General features: G+C 35.8%; 2 protein-coding genes across 3 annotated transcripts; one reads left to right on the top strand and one right to left on the bottom strand.

Moving 5' to 3' along the window:
• Positions 1 to 129: 129 nt before the first annotated feature.
• LOC117906522 (probable mitochondrial-processing peptidase subunit beta, mitochondrial) lies at positions 130 to 10,857 on the bottom strand. The gene is made up of 9 exons (XM_034819596.1): positions 10,163 to 10,857; positions 7,192 to 7,356; positions 6,933 to 7,070; positions 6,677 to 6,828; positions 6,233 to 6,341; positions 4,488 to 4,586; positions 3,051 to 3,116; positions 1,118 to 1,225; positions 130 to 431 (listed from the first exon to the last, which is right to left on the bottom strand). The coding sequence occupies exons 1-9, from the start codon at positions 10,802 to 10,804 to the stop codon at positions 345 to 347; spliced, it is 1,566 nt and encodes a 521-aa protein (XP_034675487.1). The 5' UTR covers positions 10,805 to 10,857; the 3' UTR covers positions 130 to 344.
• A 1,773-nt stretch (positions 10,858 to 12,630) lies between these two features.
• Positions 12,631 to 18,335, top strand: LOC117925697 (alpha-1,4 glucan phosphorylase L-2 isozyme, chloroplastic/amyloplastic-like). 2 transcript variants are annotated; one of them, XM_034844786.1, is made up of 15 exons: positions 12,631 to 12,947; positions 13,313 to 13,542; positions 13,649 to 13,750; positions 13,855 to 14,031; positions 14,171 to 14,446; positions 14,552 to 14,823; positions 14,904 to 15,021; positions 15,105 to 15,491; positions 15,617 to 15,769; positions 15,878 to 16,006; positions 16,251 to 16,487; positions 17,021 to 17,097; positions 17,226 to 17,412; positions 17,538 to 17,738; positions 17,898 to 18,335. In XM_034844786.1, exons 1-15 carry the CDS (start codon positions 12,728 to 12,730, stop codon positions 18,012 to 18,014), a joined length of 2,883 nt encoding a protein of 960 aa, XP_034700677.1. In that variant the 5' UTR covers positions 12,631 to 12,727; the 3' UTR covers positions 18,015 to 18,335. The 2 variants fall into 2 exon arrangements, with proteins under 2 accessions (XP_034700677.1, XP_034700668.1); XM_034844777.1 differs by having other exon boundaries at positions 13,250 to 13,542.
• Positions 18,336 to 19,791: the final 1,456 nt, after the last annotated feature.

Here is a 19,791-nt window from a genome sequence, read left to right as displayed (position 1 = left end):
TTTTGATCCCTCAGTATCGTATTATTCTTTCTATGGCAAATCTACAAAGATCTGAAAGTCTCCAGTCCATTAACCAGGGAAGAGTTACCACACTGAATCTTTGTGAAAATTAGAACCAGGCAAGGGAGGGAAGAGAACGTGAAAGGGGTTGTTAGTTTTTGCTGAAAGAAATTCATGTGTTGAAACTTGAAACTAAGGATATGTTGTCATACAATAGAGGAATGTCAAAAAATAATAAACCGAAAACTCATAAATAAAATAAAGAATTAAATAGAGCCCTCAGGGCAATCAGACCTGATGAAATGATGGTCCCAGCCTGAAGAAGGAAAAGAAAAGAAACAGCCTTAGTAACGCAGCAAGTAGGTCCTGCGCCTGAACCAGTTGTAGTCGGGTAAACCCTGGATGGGTCCCAGGGCAGCAATTGCAATATCCTGCAACAAACCAAAAGAGTAGATATCTCATTGGAAAGTTTCTAAGTACATAGAAGGAACACTAGATGGATCAGAGCGCTACAATTGCAAAGAGCAATGCAGCAGCATAACTACTGAAATCTTGTGATGAGTTTGGAAGGACGAATAGCTTCCAATGGGCAAAAGAAGCACCAAAAACTTTATCTACATGGCATTCATATAACTGGTTTATAACTCATTTTCTTGAACATCATCCTTCAAGAAATTTCTAATACCAGCAACCATAGAAGTCAAAGGATCCATCTCATCAGTTGGAATGGAAATATTTCCTGGTACTTACACCCACAAGCACCATATATTCACCTTGATTATTTTTCTCTCTTAAAGGGTCTGCTTATATAGCACGATTATAATTTTTAAATATTATTATAATTATTATTATTTTTTAAACCTTGTAGTTACAAATTAGAAGATATAGTCAGACAAACTGTCATCTTATTTTGTCGGAAGAATGACACTAATGTGCATGCTGCAAATGATACTTGCCAATGTTGCTGGAAACTGAAAAGAAAGAGGTAATAATTTACTAATTTGTTCTATGGTCTTTAGTAGCCATTCTTATTTTAAAATGCATTTCTAGCACACCAAATTAAACTGTATATTAGTCTACGAGCATTTAGTGAGTTCGAGGAAATCTTAGTTCTTACCCTATCAAATATAAAACGGTTTGCAACGCGTTTGACAGATTTGGCATCCACCGCATCAATCCTTGCAAATAATTCAGCCAATGGAATTCTTCGGCCATAAGTAAGTAGCTGCAAATAAAAGAACTTCAATCAATGTTTAGGGAAGACATGAATGTGGGTTGCATTCTGACCCAATTGTTCCCATGCCATTCTACATTAAGCAACAAAGATGGATGAGTGCCCCCCCTCTTGGGAGAAAGCGAAGGGGGCATAAATATTTCACAAAAGTAGTAGGGATAGTGATGAATCTTACAATGTGTTGCAGTGTGCTTATCTACTCATTGCGTAAGTGTAAAATTTCCATCTCATGGTAGCACCCTGACTCCAATTATTTGACACCGAAATATCATTTCAATTTTTCTTTGACATCCTTCATCTATTGTATCAAATCAAATTCATGGCATCATTCTCAATTATTATAAAGATAATGTTGCTCTTTACCCACAGGGGAGGCTACTGGCAAGCACTGGTGTGAGTCATGTGAGCATTTATATTTTCTTGTTTTGAAATTCTTGTCTCCTGGATTAAAGACAGGGAATGCAGATAAATCCGGATACCTTGGTCGACAATTCATTTTCAATCATAAGAGATCGAGAAGCATTGTAATTATGAAAAGCTCCAGCCAAGTTGGTAACAGCTCTTCATTCCTTGTGGACCTGTGGGTTCCAATTCCCATTTGCAGCATGAGGTAGGGAGAGGTGGGTATGGTATCATACTAGCTTGTCTATAACTATAGTCTAGGTGATAATAAAAGTGTGGCAAGAAAAATTAGTAGTGATTTTTGCATATTTGTACATATCCTCTTGCATCTAATATTTTGCATTTCAATTTCAGCCCAGCCAATAATCTAGTCATCTCTCCAGAAATGTCAATGAAATGATATGAAGGCCATAGAGCAATGACATATTATAGAAAGGGTGACAAATCAATTAAAGATAGTCTCACATAAAAATACTTAAGATGTCTATAAGCACTTCATTTCAAACACATATAAAAGATTTAAAGATCCATAATCTAATGGGTCTCATCTAAATGAGCTAGTGTAGTGTAGCAAAGATTATCAAGACTCAACAAGTTTAGATGATCTGACAGAAGCAAGACAACTCACTTAAGATATGACTGGGACACAGTGGAAGCACAACATGGGAAACCTTCATGATCCCTCTTTGAGTTGATTTATTATTTTCTAGATTTGGTAAAGAAAGACATACAATTTTCTTGGTGATGTGGCTGTGTCATTCATAGAAACAAAATTCTCAAATTATACCCAAATTATCCAAACCAATCCTATTTTCCCATTAAAATGAACAAACTCCAAGATTATCATGTATATTTCAATAATTCTTCCCTTGGAAAAAATTCCTGAATTGATTTTGAAATACCCAAAGTATTTGAGATAATTTTGGAATGACAACACATTTTCATACTTTCTGATATGCATTTTTTTTATGCTCGCCAATTCATCTTTGGTTTTCTCTAAATCATTCCTGAAATTTTTTTCAAATAACATCTGATCATTGATGTATTCCAGCCTAAATTTAAAATAGAATCCCAAATGTCAGTATTCCTACAACGACAAGTAAGGCAAAAAGAAACCAGCCTGAGGTTGCAAGAAATCATGAACTATAATTTAATGGAAGAAATGGTGCCAAGTAGGGCCAAGTTGAAACAAAAAATAAAATAAGTTCCCAATCCAAAACAGTAGCAATAAGGTTTGTCAGCTGAGTTAAATTGCATGATGGGAAGGTTTCAATCATGACATGATAACCTGGTTCGATCATTAAGAAAATGTATATATACAGAGGAGGCCCTCGTATCCGCGACGGAATCTAATTTCTTGTTTGTTGCCTCTTTCTCTGAGAAATATTAATTCAATTTAGTAAGGAGAACGCACCTGACGACCAATGTCTTCAACAACATGGCTGAGTCCATTAATATGAAGAAGCAGAGAAGATTTCAGCTGTAAATCAACACATCATTTAGCAACTAGACTATTTTACATTCTATCAGAAGAGAAACATTCACACCTTCTTCCAGCCCTTCCCCAAGTTCTTTCTCATAGTAATTAATCTAACAATGCAAGAAAACATTTTGAGTCTGTTTGGAAGCAGAAATGGGAACAGGTTTGGAAGTAGAAATGGCAGTGACACAGAAAACATGTTGAAAGCAAGTTTTCAAAGACCATTTTCAAAAATGTCTTCTTGTGTTCTGAAAGCAAGCACTTTAATCATAGAAAGCAATCCAAAAACGAACATATTCTTTACTTTCATTTTCAAAAATGAGAATTCAAAAACCCACTTCTATTTCCACTACCAAATAAGCCCTTTATTTCTCAGATCATAAGCATTTGCAACCCACATAAACAACACTGACAATGGGCAGAATGGTGAATTGGTATCCTCCACAGGAAGTCAAACACATGGTCATAGCCAAACACTACGAAGAAACAGCCCAGAGGAATCAGTTCTATCCCCCTCAATGTATTGACATCTTTTTCAACCATCAGTCAAATATGCTAGATGATCCAGAAATTTAGTTCACTTATTTTAATAGAGGAATTTGACCTAGGCACCTTTATCAGCAGGTGTTTACTAAATGCACCAATATCATAAGTAACATCCATGACTTAAGAGACAGAAGTCAAACATATAAGACAAGCCCAAAGGACCATGTACACTTAAATATATATTGGGAGGCAAGCTCAAAATAGTTGTATGAAAAGCCAGAAAGTTTTCAGATCTTGGTTCAAGCACCAGTTCATTTCAAGGAAAACCGTGGCTAAGACACCAAAACTAGAATATGTTATTCTTTTTGTGAAACTGAAGAAACTCACCGGACGCTAAAAAATAATAGTCAAAACTTGATGTTCAATTAGAGTGAGCATAACATCAGTGAACAAAACATCATCATCATCATCATTATGATGATGATGATGATGATGACAATAACAATAATAATAAAAATAAGAATAATAAATAATAATAACAGTGAACAAAGCACTCACAGGATGCTAAAAAATAATAATAAGAAGAAGAAGAAGAAGAAGAAGAAAAAGAATCAGAGTTATTATGGCTGTCCAAGGATAATCGGAGTCATAAATAAGAAAAACAGATGAAAAATAGCAAACAACTCAGCATTTGTCAGCAAGTGAACATTAATATGTTGCACTATATTGTCAACATGCTTCATATGTGCAAAAGAATACAGCAAAGTTGGGAAGATGACCAGAAAATAAATTGAATGAAAGGCTTCTCTGATTTAAATATTATGCAGTTGGGACATGCTAATGAAAGACTAGTGATAACACAAGGAATTCAGCCTGTCAAGGTACCTGATTACGAGCACGAGTAACATCCTCCTCTGAGACTCGATAAGGTAACTTACTTATCTCAAGCATTATTGCATAAGCTAAATCATCCAAGCAATCTGGCTGATGGAAAGTACAATAAAGAAAAGATGAACAGTTAGGACGTATAACTTCAGTCAGGAAAAAATAGCAAAACAAGTTCCCAACAAGTGTTCAACCAGAATGAGAATTTAAGTGCTCCTGATTGTTGGAGTTTTTCAAGGACATAAGCAGATGCTAATTGCAACACTCAGATAAAAGGGGTGGATGAGCATATCTTTTGAAATATTTCTAAGACCTATATTAAATGGAACTGGAAGCAAATGATAAGGCTACATGCAAGTAAATAAATAGATGCTTAATCTAAAATACATGAAGGGTTAAGAAGAATAACAAATTATGTGATGAAGATGGGCAAAAGAAGTTAGGGTGTTCAACTTTGGTGGGTGATCTACTATGGATATGGACAGAAATAACAAAATCTGAACAATGAAAAGAGATGAATTTATCTTGTGTCCACCCAATTTAATATTGAAGAGAGGTCAAATGAAGTTCTGTACTTCTTCAAGGATAAGAAAGTTCTAAACTTTAATATCATGTTTCTAGAGGAGAAAACCATTGTTGCTGGAGATGGTAGAAGTTGTTGGGCATCAATCATCCTACCTAGAATTCAAATCCCTAACATTGTAATTTTCTCCTTTTGCCTGCACGGAACCTCATGTATACAAAGAAAATGTAAAAAAGAAGAATACAAGGGAAAGAAAGAAAAACATAAGAGTCCGGAACAGACAAATAGAAGCCCAAATTTTTGAGAAGGGAGGAACAAAGCCCATGACAAAGGAGGCATATAATCTCCAAAACTTGAAGTAGAACTCCCCATTTAGCTAAGGCATCTACCTCACCATTTCCCAATTATGGAATCCAATGAATTGATCAATGAATTGTGACCTAAATCTGAAGCCTATATCTAAAGGCAATGATGGAATGAAGGCCTAAAGTTCTAGAAATCAATTCCACAAATTTATCCACACTAGTATGGATTTGAACTTTCATAAAGTTCCATGGATTAGATCCATTTGGAGAATTCCTAAAATTCAACCTAAGGGAAAATCTTAGACCCTTTGTACAACTCAAATTCTGGTCTTAGTTTTGAACAGCAGATATTAAGCACTTGTTGTCCTTTTTTCCTTCTTATTCTTCCTTTTCTTCTTTCATAGAACTATAAATTTGTCTTTTCAAATGGCACAAATTATCATATATATGTCTATACATGTATATTCATTCATCTAGACACATACACATGCATATATTTGTCCAGGCCACTACTTTTATATCACTGTGAAACAATTTCATTCCATTTGTCCTAAGTTCACATTGATTAGTTAGTTTTGGGAGATTTAGAAGTTTAGCTCAAATGGAGAGCTTTAAGCTACAGTATTGTGCCTCTCACAGATAAAAGAAGAGATCTAACTTAAGAGAATCAAAGGACCAAGCACACCCAAATCAATTTCTGGGTCCACAGTACAAGGAAAGCCTATTTTCACCTTCTCTGCAGTGTCGGAGGAAGAAAAAGCAACCAAGAAATATGACAGATATGAGAAGGGAACCCGGAGTATATTAAATATCATTCAGTGGAAAAGAAAATCAGCATAAAGTATTATAAATGCTACATCAAATCCAGTAAAATGTCTTTAAATTAGGCTAACCAGCATGTCCTGGGGTGACCTCACCTTGGCTACAGCATAAACACCAAACAAGCCTGTGTCTTTATAGTTAGTGTTAAAAGCCATCATGCATTCAGCTATTTCATTAATGGCAACCTTCTGTACAAGCTGTGAACTGTTCAGCATGAACAAAACTAACCCAATTAGAATGGAAATTGGTTAACACAATTAGAATACAAATTAGCTCCAGGTGGGGGACTTCAAAATTTACCCAGCAGCTCTTGCAAGATCTTTTAGCATACTTAAATGGAAAACTACTTTGACTTCAAACTGCATATTTAAATGCAGGTGGGTAATTTTTTTTTTTCCTTTTTTTTTTTCTGTTAAAATGACATAATACTACACCATCTTTCCTGTCCATTCAAGGAAAAAATGGTGAGTGATTAGTCATAGAGCCAAAGGCCGCCAAGTTACAAACATGAACTTAAGAAGTTCAAAACAAAAGGCTACCCCATGTGCTTTCCCCCTCCTGCATTTTTGTTCCAAGAGCCCAGCATCAATTTGATGACCATCAAAGCGATGGAATCTGGATCTGTCCATGAAGCTCCTTTGAATGCAACTGCAAATTGTGCTAGAGGAAGATCATCGTCAATTATCCGAACCTGATATTTAATAGAAAAATCACTCAAAAGATCTGAAATCTTTGTAGAAGGAATGCATATTTCATGTAAATCAAAGTGAAGCCATTCAAATATCATGCACAAACCTCAGATCCAGTGAAAACAGCTGGCTTCTCTGCAACCAACTGACTAGTCACGGAAGGATTAGCTGATAGCTTTGTAAATGTCTTCTTCACTTGCTCAACAATATCCTCATGCTTAACAGCTCCAGCAGCAGAAATTACCTGAAACGAGTATCCAGAAGGAAAACCCATGTTTCAATCTCCAATGCATGCAGCAATGTACTCACTATCCAAAACGCGGTTCATATGAATCAGAAACATCTTAAAGGATCTAGTTGAATACCATTCTGTGGGCAGCACAGTGAGCTGAAATATAGTCTTTAATATGAGATTTGTGGATAGTCTTGATATTTTTCGCAGATCCCAGAACAGTTCTACCCAAAGGTGTGTACTGGAATGCAGTTGCATGCAAATGGTCAAAGATAATTTCCTTACTGGGCCCCTCTGCCTACAACAAAGATTTACAAAAGATAAATATGAAATTCTAATAAAAATTTTACCAAATATCTAGCTTGAAAAAGGATGCTGTCAAATAGCAGGAAAATGTTCTTTTCAACTTTCCAGCACACCCTTCACAGCCAAATGGAACCTCTGGAGAGGAGATGTCTGTTTTGTGTTAGTGACTAATTTTAAATTCAATGAAAGTCAACCCAAATGAGCCATACATAATTTTATTAACAAAAAAGAAAGGTGATCAAGACACACATAAAGTGTGGCAGAAAAACCCTGCCTCGGATCCTGGGGGAAAATAAAGAGAATACATCCACTAAATCTCTAACCACAGAGAATAGAAAATAAGAAAGCAAAAAAATCCAATTAACCACCTCTGACACCTTGGAAGAAACTCTGATCTCAAATACTATGAAATCTCTCTGCTTCCAAATGGACCAAAAGAAAGCACCAGAGACTCAGCCCCAAATTTCTTCTCTCTTTTTGCCTAAGCTCTATGGATCATTAGAGAAGAACCTCTCCATCTGAAGAAGGAAGCAAAAAAGCAACAGAAAATAGTAGAAGCAAACTAATTCATACGTAAGGGAAAAGATCATAGGATCATAAATGATCCATTATTCAAATACAGAAAATTCTTCTGACACTTCAGTTCTGTTTGTCTAGCTGAAAAACCAAGGCAGGGAAATACACATGTTCACCCTGATCCTTAAGAATGAAGCCATTTTCCATCAGTTGGAAGAAGGCGGTATTGCCATCAACAAATAAGCTATACTTCAGTGCTGCAAGTAAATGTTAGTGAGGGGGGCTTTTTCTCCCAATACAAATTCCAGGATATATCTTTCCTAAACACAAAATGGAGCCACCGAATGCTCGAATTCCTGCAAGTAATATGATAAAAAACAGGCTAATCCAGTGATGAAAATTCAAACTTCATAAAGCATAAAAAATTTTCTTCCTCAAACAAAACACTGACTGAAAGGAGTACTTCAGAAGGAAAGTGACTAAATGAGTCCCGATGTAGAATTCGTGAGGGAATCTGTTTCACCAACTTTATACCCTTCAATAGAATTTTGATTTTGATTTTAGGACAGTATTCCTTGTTTCATTATTTTATTTTTTTTCTGGCTGCAGTTGACTCTCTGACATTGTTTGTACTTGTTTCAAGGAGATATATCCCTTTTCTCTAGGCCCTTAGTCTTTTCCTTTAACACTTCTTTGTTATCTATTTTAGAAAAGGCTGTGCCAAAACATATTTTAGCAAGTACACTTCTAAATTAAAGTATTTTAGAACTCTAGAAGTTTTATTTCATGAGGAGAGAAACTACTTTTAGTCCAAGAGTCATTGAGAGATATCATGTATTAACAATAGATTATAGAGGTTAATGAAGAGGGAAAACACGTACTCATATTGGAAAATTCATCTGTTTACTCATAGCTTCAGAGCTAGAGGATGCTCTAGTAAACCCTACTCACTACCTCCATCTGCTGCTCCAACTCATGTGCTCATGGTCATCATTGAAACAAGACAACGTCTAATCTCAAGGTGAGCCCAAACTTAAATTGTTTGCTTTCTGATAAAGAAAAAAACATAATTACGATACACGAACCAACATAAATTGTTTTATGTTGGTCATTGATAAATCTTTTGAACCCTGATCATCAGTAGGATCTTACAAGAAACTCTCTCATGGTGCATTCAATTTCCAAACATGATTACTGTGGAAAGAATAAAGTAGGGGTTAATTTTAACTCATAGCTACAGAAAGATGCTCCAGAAAAACTGGGATCAAAATGGTTTAAGCATAGAAGTAAAATACAATCATCCACCATGAAATGTAATGTTTCCCCTCCTCGTTGTTAAACATACTTGCTTAAGTTGAGTATCTATCATTATTGGTAAAGCATAATAGCTATACAATATCTTTTAGAAGCATCCTACTGTGACTAGTGCCACACTTCACCCTCCTAGCTTTATGCATCAATCTCCAAATCTACTAGCAAATAATGTCTAACTGCCTAAGCATAACATTTCTAAGTTATTACACATATAACATGAGTTGGCAATTACAGGATGTGTATCCTTAAATGTAACCAAATTTCTGCATTGAATACTTGATAGAATATTTAATTAGTATTTTTTTCCCAAAAAGTAAGATTTATTCACCAAAGGAGGGAAGAGCCTTCACAACAGCTAAGGATGAGTGACGAGAAAGTCAGCTAAAATGTTTGGACATGTGCACTGGAGATAATGCACCTGAAATGATTAACTTCATGTTGAAGGCACTAAAAGACAACAAAGATAAAAGCAAAGACAGAACATGGCTCAAGGCAGTGGAAAAAGACATGTTAGCCTATGATTCACATACTTCCAGGTATAAGAATGCATGCACCAGATGATTTCATAAACCAGTTCCCATATGATCCAATGCAAAAACAATGAGTGTCAAGAATACCAGAGAAATAGGAGATTTAAAAGAATAAACCAGAAAATAATCTATTTTTCCTGTATCCATAGCTTACTCAATAATACAGATTTTACTACTTTATATTTAATAAGCCTGAACACAGTGGTCACCAGGGAGGAACAATATCAGGAAACATCAAGAAAGAAAAAAAGATATTGGACCGATTAATACTCTGTCAAGAACCAAATGAAACGAATTCAATTAATAGAACAGAATCAGAAGAAACATTAACAATGTAATTCAATCCATTTCTTTTTCACCATACCCCTCAGCTAAAAAAAATATTGGAATCAAAGCCACCATAATTCAATATTCCTTCATAAACATATTTTCACGTACCTCTTTAATTTGTTGAAGAATCAGATCGCGCTCGCGCTCCATCTGATCCTCACGGAAACACGAATGCTGCAACATATCGGAAAGAAGATCCAGCGCCTTGGGAACATTTTCGTCCATGACCTCAGCGCAGTATGCCGTGTGCTCCCTCGATGTGCAGGCACTCAAGTGCCCGCCCATGCTCCCAATTTCCTCCACCAAAACCCTAGCCGGCCTCTTTTCCGTGCCCTTGAACACCATGCGTTCCAGAAAATGAGCCACGCCGTTGGTGGCGTCACTCTCGAAGCGACTCCCGGAGTCGATCCAGACACCAACAGCCGCGGCGCGGCCTGGGAGGCGTGATTCTGTGGCGACTCGGAGGCCATTAGGGAGGGTGGTGACTCGGGTCTCAGGAGAGGAGAGGGTGGCGCTGTGGTCGGCGAGGATAGGGTGCGGGGAGGTGTAGCGGAGGAAGCGTGAATCCGGCGTCTCGAGACGTTTGAGCTTGGACTTGACAGTATCCGCGGCGCGGTCGTATATCATGGTAGTCGAGGAAGAGGAGGAGGAGGAGGATGGAGGCGGGGGTGGTGGTGATAACGTGGCAGTAGTGACCGCAGCGCTGTGAGATCGGCGGCCAGAGAGGTTGAGGAGACGGCGAATCGCCATGGCCGGAAAATGTGGGAGTTTCCGCGAAGGGGCAGCGAGCGAGAGCAGTTGAGAAGAACTGGAGCTAACAACGATATGGAGTGATGATGCCTGAGGACTGATGACGTGGCATAACGGTTTTATGTGCCACGTCATCGAACTGTGTAATTTTAGTTATAAATTTGCCGCGTTCGGCTCCCTCGGATGCTGCCTCCTTTGAATTTCTTAAGATGACGTGTTCAACGGAGTCATAGGTGCATGAGAATTCCGAGACAAAATCAATATAAAACTAAAAAATAGTATTTATGTCTGAGATTACTCCACTCATACTAAGGATTTGTTCAACCATAACATTTAAGATTTCAATACATCTTTACCCACCCTCAAGTGATGTCTCATGCTCCAACACAATTCCTCTCATAATTTCCAAGAATGAAATCAGTCAAAGTAAATTTCCTACTTTATAAATTTGAGACTCAAATACATGACTAAACTAGGATTAAGGTACACTAATAAAGGATTAACGAATTAATAAACTGATGTATTCAAAGGTTTTCAAAGCTCTTTAATATAAATGCAATATTAATTGTACAAGGTCGGTTGGTAAGTTCATAAATGAATTTTTTTTTCTCTCTTAATAATAATGTTTATTTTATGTTTAGATTTAAATTTCTTAAGATTGAAAATATTGAATTTTGTTAGAATTTAAAAACTTTATAATTTAGTAATAATTTGTTTAATAAAAAAGAGGAAAAATACATTGAAGGAGAAAATGGGTGGAAGACAAAAAGAAACAGCAACATCAATGGTGGGCAAAGTTCCCATCCCACAAAATATCTTGCTCCAACGCCCACTTGTTTTTGCCATGGGGCCATTACTAAGAAACAAAATGTTTTACCCTACCTGGTTAACAAATGTATGTATAAATCAATCATAAAATTAACACATCAAAGTTTTAATATTAATAATTGAAGTTTTAGTGTATAATTTGAGTTGTTGATGAGTTTTTAATTAGTATGATAATTATATCTTTTGTATATTACTCATATTTTTATATTTTTTCATATTTCTTTTGTAAATTTAGTACGTGTTTGATAAACAAATTTAATAATTTAAAAGTAATTTAATAATTTAATTTAAGTCATTAAATAAATTCGATATATTTAATAAAATAATTTAATAGTATGACTTAAAAGTAAAAAATAATTTTAAGTAATAAGTAAAAATAATTAATTTATTTTTAAGTTCAAACCTTTATTTTATCTTTTTACTTTCATTTATCACAGTTAAGTACATCATCTCTTTTGTTATTATACAACCTTTATTATTATTCAATATATTTTACCGTAATTATAATTTATTAAGATAAATATGTCAATTTAATTATTTAAAATAAATAAATTAATTTTATCAAATAATCTTAACACTTAAAATAATATTTAAATAATAAATTTTAAATCAATAATTTAACTATAATTTAACTTAAAATCAACATAAGTCATTAAATAATAAGTATTAAATTTTATCAAACACACCATATTCACATTCTATTGTTTTTCAAAAAAATTAAGAAAGAATGGAGAGATTGTGAAAGAATTACTTATGATTTTCCCTATTTGTAAACATGATTTAGAAAATTTTGTCAAATCCTCATTTTTATTAAGCGGGTGTAATATCTCTCAAAATTAGTATCAGAAGTACTCTTGATGTAACAAACTGGCCCATTTGGTCAAAAATATCTCTGGTTATTTGTCAATGTAACAGTACCTGTAGATGGATGGGAAAAGGACAAGCCAAATTTTCTCTCGTTTTGAACGTACTTTTGAATACAAGATAAGAAGACAAACAAAACCAACCTCTCCATCTCTGCTATAACTTTCACCAACACTTGGTTGAGCAGGCTGCAAAGAGAGCAGAGAGAGCAGGGAACAGAGAAAAACAGCCATGGCAGCTTCACCATTCTCTGCAACCTTCACTCAAACTAGTCCATTTTCACATTCCAATTCCTTCTCAAGCTTCTTAGGCTTCAAATGCAGAACCAGGCATTCATGGCCCTTCTTCATTAGGACCTCCAGTACCTGGCATTCCAGAAGGAGCTTGTCTATCATCAGGAGTGTGGCTAGCAATCAGAAGCAGACTTTGAAGGATCCTCCCACCCAAGAAGGTTAGTTTCTTGAATTTGGGTTTTGGGTTTTGGAGTTGCTTTTTGATTCTTGGATATATGGTTTTGAACTTCGAAATTTCATGGTTTAGAATGATGTAGAAACTCAATAGAAAGGGTTTTGCTGGGAATGCCGGAGAAACTTGTTCTTATGGATATACTTTCACCAACTTCCCCAATTTGGAGTTTCCCTACTTATGGGCCTCTGGTTGGCTTCTCCACTTGAACCGTATCTAGGGTGGTGTCTTTTCCTCATGGGCATTAATACATTTATCTTTTGGATATTTTGTTGAATTGATTGTTAGTGGGTACTTCTCTTCTCTACAAATTCTTCCTTCACACTTCTCATTTCGATGAGAGAGTTGCAGATGGTCTTGATTCATTTGCACCAGATTCAGCATCAATAGCTTCAAGCATCAAGTACCATTCAGAATTCACGCCGTTGTTCTCCCCCGGACGGTTTGAGCTCCCAAAGGCATACTTTGCAACTGCACAAAGTGTTCAGGATATGCTTATCATAAATTGGAATGCTACATATGATTATTATGAGAAAATGAATGTAAAGCAGGCATATTACTTGTCAATGGAGTATTTACAGGTTCGATCCTGAGGCTTGCTGCATGTTCCCATCATTCAAAGTTACTTTTGCTTGACACATTACTTTGTAGCTAGTATTATTCTTACTTGTGTTATCATTCTCACAGGGTAGAGCTTTGCTAAATGCCATAGGCAATTTAGAGCTTTCTGGGCCTTACGCAGAGGCATTGAGAAAGCTTGGGCATGATCTGGAGGATGTAGCTAGTCAGGTAAATATGGGCTATTTTATTTATCAGGGTGCCCTCTTTGTCACTTGTTGTCTCAAAGATTTGAAGCGTTAGGGTGTTTAAATTCTGTCAATTGATGGCTGCAGGAACCAGATGCTGCCCTTGGAAATGGGGGACTAGGAAGGCTTGCTTCCTGCTTCCTGGACTCCCTGGCAACACTAAATTATCCGGCTTGGGGCTATGGACTTAGATATAAGTATGGCTTGTTCAAACAGCTCATCACAAAAGATGGTCAGGAGGAAGTTGCAGAAAATTGGCTTGAAGTATGATTTGCTAACATTCATCAGTAGCTCATCACATTTTGATTGTTTTCATTGTCAATTTAGTTCCTTTGCTGGGCTCTAATTGTGCATACTGTTTATGTTTTTCAATCCGTTGGCTGATTGAAGTATCTCTTAGCAGATGGGTAATCCTTGGGAAATTGTGAGGAATGATGTCTCCTACCCTGTGAAGTTCTATGGCAAAGTTATCGAAGGCCCGGATGGAAAGAAAGAATGGATTGGAGGAGAAGACATAACTGCTGTTGCTTATGATGTCCCCATACCGGGATATAAAACTAAAACAACAATAAACCTTCGATTATGGTCTACAAAATTGGCATCAGAAGCTTTTGATTTACAGGCTTTTAATACTGGAGATCATGCCAAAGCATACAAGGCTCAAAAAGATGCTGAAAAGGTATGGACTTGTTCATATCATTCTTACACCAAATTCTTACATATGTTTGTTTGGAATTCTTCTTGATTCTGAATGATAATTGCTGCAATGTTTCATTTTGTTCAGATTTGCTATGTATTATACCCTGGGGATGAGTCAATAGAGGGAAAAACTCTTCGTTTGAAGCAACAATATACATTATGCTCTGCCTCTCTCCAAGATATTATCAGACGCTTTGAAAGGAGATCAGGAGGACCTGTGAACTGGGAAAATTTTCCTGAAAAGGTTGCTGTGCAGATGAATGATACTCATCCAACACTCTGCATACCCGAGCTGATAAGAATATTGATGGATGTGAAGGGATTGAGCTGGAAGGAAGCATGGGATATCACTCAAAGGTACTTCTTCATTGCTCCTTTCTTTAGCAACTGTTATTCTTCATGATGATATTCCTTATGATTTCGGGTTTTTTGGCCAGAACTGTGGCATACACAAACCATACTGTTCTGCCTGAGGCACTGGAGAAATGGAGTTTGAATCTTTTGAAGGAGTTGCTTCCTCGCCATGTTCAGATCATAGAAATGATTGATGAGGAGGTAGGCCTAGACACAATACAATTCTCTGTTTTGGGGTTATGTTTGTTCCGTGTTCTAATTTCATCCACTGATGTTTTAACCAGCTGATTCAAACCATAACTTCCGAGTATGGAGTGGAGGATCTAGACTTGTTGCAGCAAAAACTGAAACAAATGAGGATCTTGGACAATGTTGAGTTACCTTCCTCAGTCTTAGAATTGCTTGTTAAATCAGAAGAAAAAGGTCCTGCGGTTGATACAATTGAAGAAACTGAAACTTCAAATGAAGGAATAAAACCTAGTGATAAAAAAGATGAGCTTGAAGTGGAGGAGAGTGAGACAGAAGAAAAAGTGACATTTGAACCTGATCTGAAACCGCCAGAGATGGTTCGTATGGCTAATCTGTGTGTTGTTGGTGGCCGAGCAGTCAATGGGGTTGCTGAGATTCATAGTGAAATAGTAAAAACCGATGTTTTTAATGATTTCTATGGGGTAACTAGACCAACATTTAACTTTCTCCCCCTTTCATTATCCTAATAGAAGTTGAAGTTCCACAAGTTCTCAAGATAGAAGTTGCTCTTTCAACTGATCTTCACTCACATTTTGCCTTCTGGCAGTTGTGGCCAGAGAAATTTCAAAACAAAACAAATGGGGTGACACCAAGAAGATGGATTCGCTTTTGCAATCCCGATCTTAGTAACATCATAACCAAGTGGACTGGAACAGAAGATTGGGTTATAAACACTGAGAAGTTGGCAGAACTAAGAAAAGTAAACTGCTTTATATTCCATACATAAATACACACTTCTCTATTGTTTTAGCTTGTTACCTTGAACTATTATTTGGCTTTCAGTAAGACTAGTTTGAATTGTCCACAGTTTGCTGATAATGAGGATCTCCAATCTGAATGGAGGGAAGCAAAAAGGAGAAACAAGATAAAGGTTGTGTCATTCCTGAAAGAAAAAACCGGATATCTTGTCAGCCCAGATGCAATGTTTGATGTACAGGTTATTCCCTATCTGCAAAATCTACTCTTTTAGGCTCCACTTGCTTGTTTCAACATTAAATCAGAACTTGGAAATGGAGGTAAATAATGAATCAAAGCTAGTTTAATTCATAAACTACATTATTAATTTATTATCAGAGAAGTATTTTGATCATATTGGTGATGGAAATTTCTGTGTAATCTGTTTCTTCTTCTCCTTCTTTTTAGGCTCTGATATTGATAGTGATTTGAGTCATTGTTTTCAGGTGAAGCGCATCCATGAGTACAAGCGTCAATTGTTGAATATCATGGGAATTGTCTATCGCTACAAAAAAATGAAAGAAATGAGCCCTGATGAGAGAAAAGCCAACTTTGTTCCTCGAGTATGCATATTTGGAGGAAAAGCATTTGCCACATATGTCCAGGCTAAGAGAATTGTGAAATTCATCACTGATGTAGGGGCTACAGTCAACCATGATCCTGACATAGGTGATCTTTTGAAGGTATGATTTATGGGGATGAATATTTTGACCTGCAGCATATAGGTGATCTTTAAAGTGTCTGGTGAAACCCACCACATATATATTGTTAGAAACTCCTTTCCCTACTTGATGCGAGCCTACTATATATATAATGTCATCTGATGTGATATCATAATTACCATCTCAAAGGGCCACTCGCTTAGAGTCCCACATCAAGGTATGAAATTGACTCTGGTATCATTTGTAATTACCTTCCCTCATATGTACATATTATTCTACTTGGTCTTAATGAATCCTCACAATTTTAAAACAGTTTAAGAGAAGTTCACTACATATACAATGTCATAAACTTCTTTTCTCTATTAGATATGAGATATCACAATATCAATCATGATGTGTAAAGCTTTTCAGTCCCTCTATGATCAAAATATGTGCGAATCCCAATGCCCATTTCTTTTTTCCAATTTGGTATCATTTTCTCAAATGGGTTACTCCATGGTAAAGAAATCTGCTTATTGCTTATAAGCATGATCCTGTTTTTCAACCGATTACAGGTTGTCTTTGTCCCTGATTACAATGTCAGTGTTGCAGAAGTGCTTATACCTGGTAGTGAGCTGTCCCAGCATATCAGGTACTTTGATTTGGCTCATAAAAGTGGCCTAACGCCAAAGCTCTCTGCTAAGAGTTAGACTGGCAAGTTTCTTAATGTTTTGATACTGATCGTCTTTCTTAATTTAACATTGTCTTTCCACTGGCTAGCACGGCTGGAATGGAAGCCAGTGGAACCAGCAACATGAAGTTTGCTATGAATGGCTGCATCCTGATTGGAACCTTAGATGGGGCTAATGTTGAGATAAGGGAAGAGGTAGGAGAAGACAACTTTTTCCTTTTTGGAGCTCGGGCTGATGAGATTGCAGGGCTAAGAAAAGAAAGAGCTGAGGGGAAGGTATAAGATCAAAACACCAGAGTGCATGCTTTTCTTTTCAACATTTTCTCCTGATGGAATATGGGATTGATCCAAAACTTCACTAATGATTCAATGCATATCTCATAAACTTGATTCCCATGTAGTTTGTGCCCGACCCTCGATTTGAAGAAGTGAAGGCATACGTCAGGAGTGGTGTTTTTGGCCCCTACAACTATGAAGAACTGATGGGATCTCTGGAAGGGAATGAAGGCTATGGGCGTGCTGATTACTTCCTTGTTGGCAAGGACTTCCCTAGCTACATAGAGTGCCAAGAGAAGGTTGATGAGGCATACCGAGACCAGAAAGTGAGTCCTGAATCTGTAACTCTGTTTACACAATACAATCCCTTGTCTTGAGCCATCTTAGAGACAATCATTCAACAGATGTACCCTGAAAATTTTCTTCACTGAACATACACCTCAATTCTAGGCATATACTAATAGTTGCATTGTCCTATGGTGCAGAAATGGACAAAAATGTCAATCCTGAACACGGCTGGTTCATACAAGTTCAGCAGTGACCGAACAATTCATGAATACGCGAGACACATATGGATGATCGATCCTATTGTATTACCATAAAAAAGAAAAACGATACGAGCTATCAAGCGATTTACTATTGTTACTGTGAGTATGGAGCTAAATTTAGATCTCCTAGCTATGTGAAAACCACTAGAAATTGAACACCCTTATAATCAAATTACATGTATATTTCTTGAAGATAGAAAAAAAAAATGTATGTAAGAAAATTTGTTAGGCCCATGTAGGTTTTGTGAGACTCTTTGAAGATGCCTTGGCCCGCTGGGCTCTGGTGCTTAATTCAAAGCCTTCATCTTCAAATATGAGTTTTGCTTACATGTATTAATGCTTCCACATGTTTAGGAAAAAAAATATTTCTTTGCATAGAAGGAAGTGCTAACAATGAAGGTCTTCGTTTCATTAATGTTAGAGCATGATACACACTATAGGAGCAAATCTCGTTAGTTTCGGCTTTTAAGAAAATTAGTTACTCAAACATGATCTCAAAACTTTGATAAATTAGAGATTTTGCGTTTATATATGATCACAAAAATATGATACATTTGCTAGCATTGCGGTTTATATCTCTCGTGACGATATAGGGCTGCACATGAAGGAAGGTGTTAAAACACAATATATATTATGGATTCAAATCTTATTAGCAGAAGCTAAAATGTTTTCAATCGCTCATATACAACTCATAAACCCTAAATCTTCCTACTCTTTCTATTAAAATTTCCAAATAAGGAGCCCTAATTATTCTTATGTAAAACCCCATCATCAAATATTCTTGTTCCATACCATATTAGGGATCAATCAATGTTGTTGGAATGAATCTTTGGCTAAGGATTCCCATTATAATGACCTCCACTTTGCACTATATCTTCTAAGAATCACTTCATTTGTATGGATCTTAGTAGGGTCTATTTCATCAACTAAACATCTTTTTCTCCTCTCTTTTTTCCCTTTTTTTATTTTTTTATTTTTATTTTTGCAGTTGTATAGATGGTGACTTTTAATAAAAAGAATTTCCTCAATTTAGGGTTAATTTATTTAATTGCTCCCTTCCAAAAGCACCCTCCTAACCTTTTGTTTTAACTTGAAAGCAAGAGGTTTGATAAAGACATTGACAAAAAAGATAAATCATTAATAATAATAATAATAATGTTGAAAGTTTTCTTGCCCTAAAACTAAATTACAATTATGTTTATCATTGAAAGAGGGATTTCAACAAACAAACTAAAGGAGACATGCAAAATAGTAAAATTCTTTGGAATAAACTCCTTTTCAAAAGTTGTTTTCAATCTTATCCCCTCAATGTCACGTTGAGATGCATAACTCACCTATAACCTAAGTCCCCAGGCCTAAAGGTAATCACTACCTTTTTTTTCTTTTTCTTTTTCTTTTTTAATCAAAATTTTAAAATATAATTACTAACTATCGTTCTTTAAGGATTTTTCTATTGTGTTGAAAAGTTTCTTTTTGTGCAAAACAAAAAATGGGCATCTAAGCAAAAGTGGTCTTAAGATTAAAATAGCTTTTGTTTTTCTATAATTTATATCGATTTTATTTAGTTATATTTAAATTATATTTTAAAACTCATATCTTTATTCGATGATCTAGATTTACTCATAAAAAATTTAGATTTAAAATTTGATGTAATATCAAATCAGTATTTTAAAATTTTTCTTTATTCAATAAGATAATAAATATATTATAATGTAGCACCCAATCAAATGCGCTTATGTAATCAAAATAGACCGCTTAAATCCGAAGTTTTCTATGATATTAAATTGAAAGCTTAAAATTTTTCTTTATTTAATAATTTAATGAATTTATG

This window comes from Vitis riparia, chromosome 1 (assembly GCF_004353265.1).
Source record: "Vitis riparia cultivar Riparia Gloire de Montpellier isolate 1030 chromosome 1, EGFV_Vit.rip_1.0, whole genome shotgun sequence".
Taxonomy (NCBI): Eukaryota; Viridiplantae; Streptophyta; class Magnoliopsida; order Vitales; family Vitaceae; genus Vitis; species Vitis riparia.
Note: the sequence above shows the minus strand (reverse complement) of the source record. Positions and strands in the feature narration are given on the sequence as shown.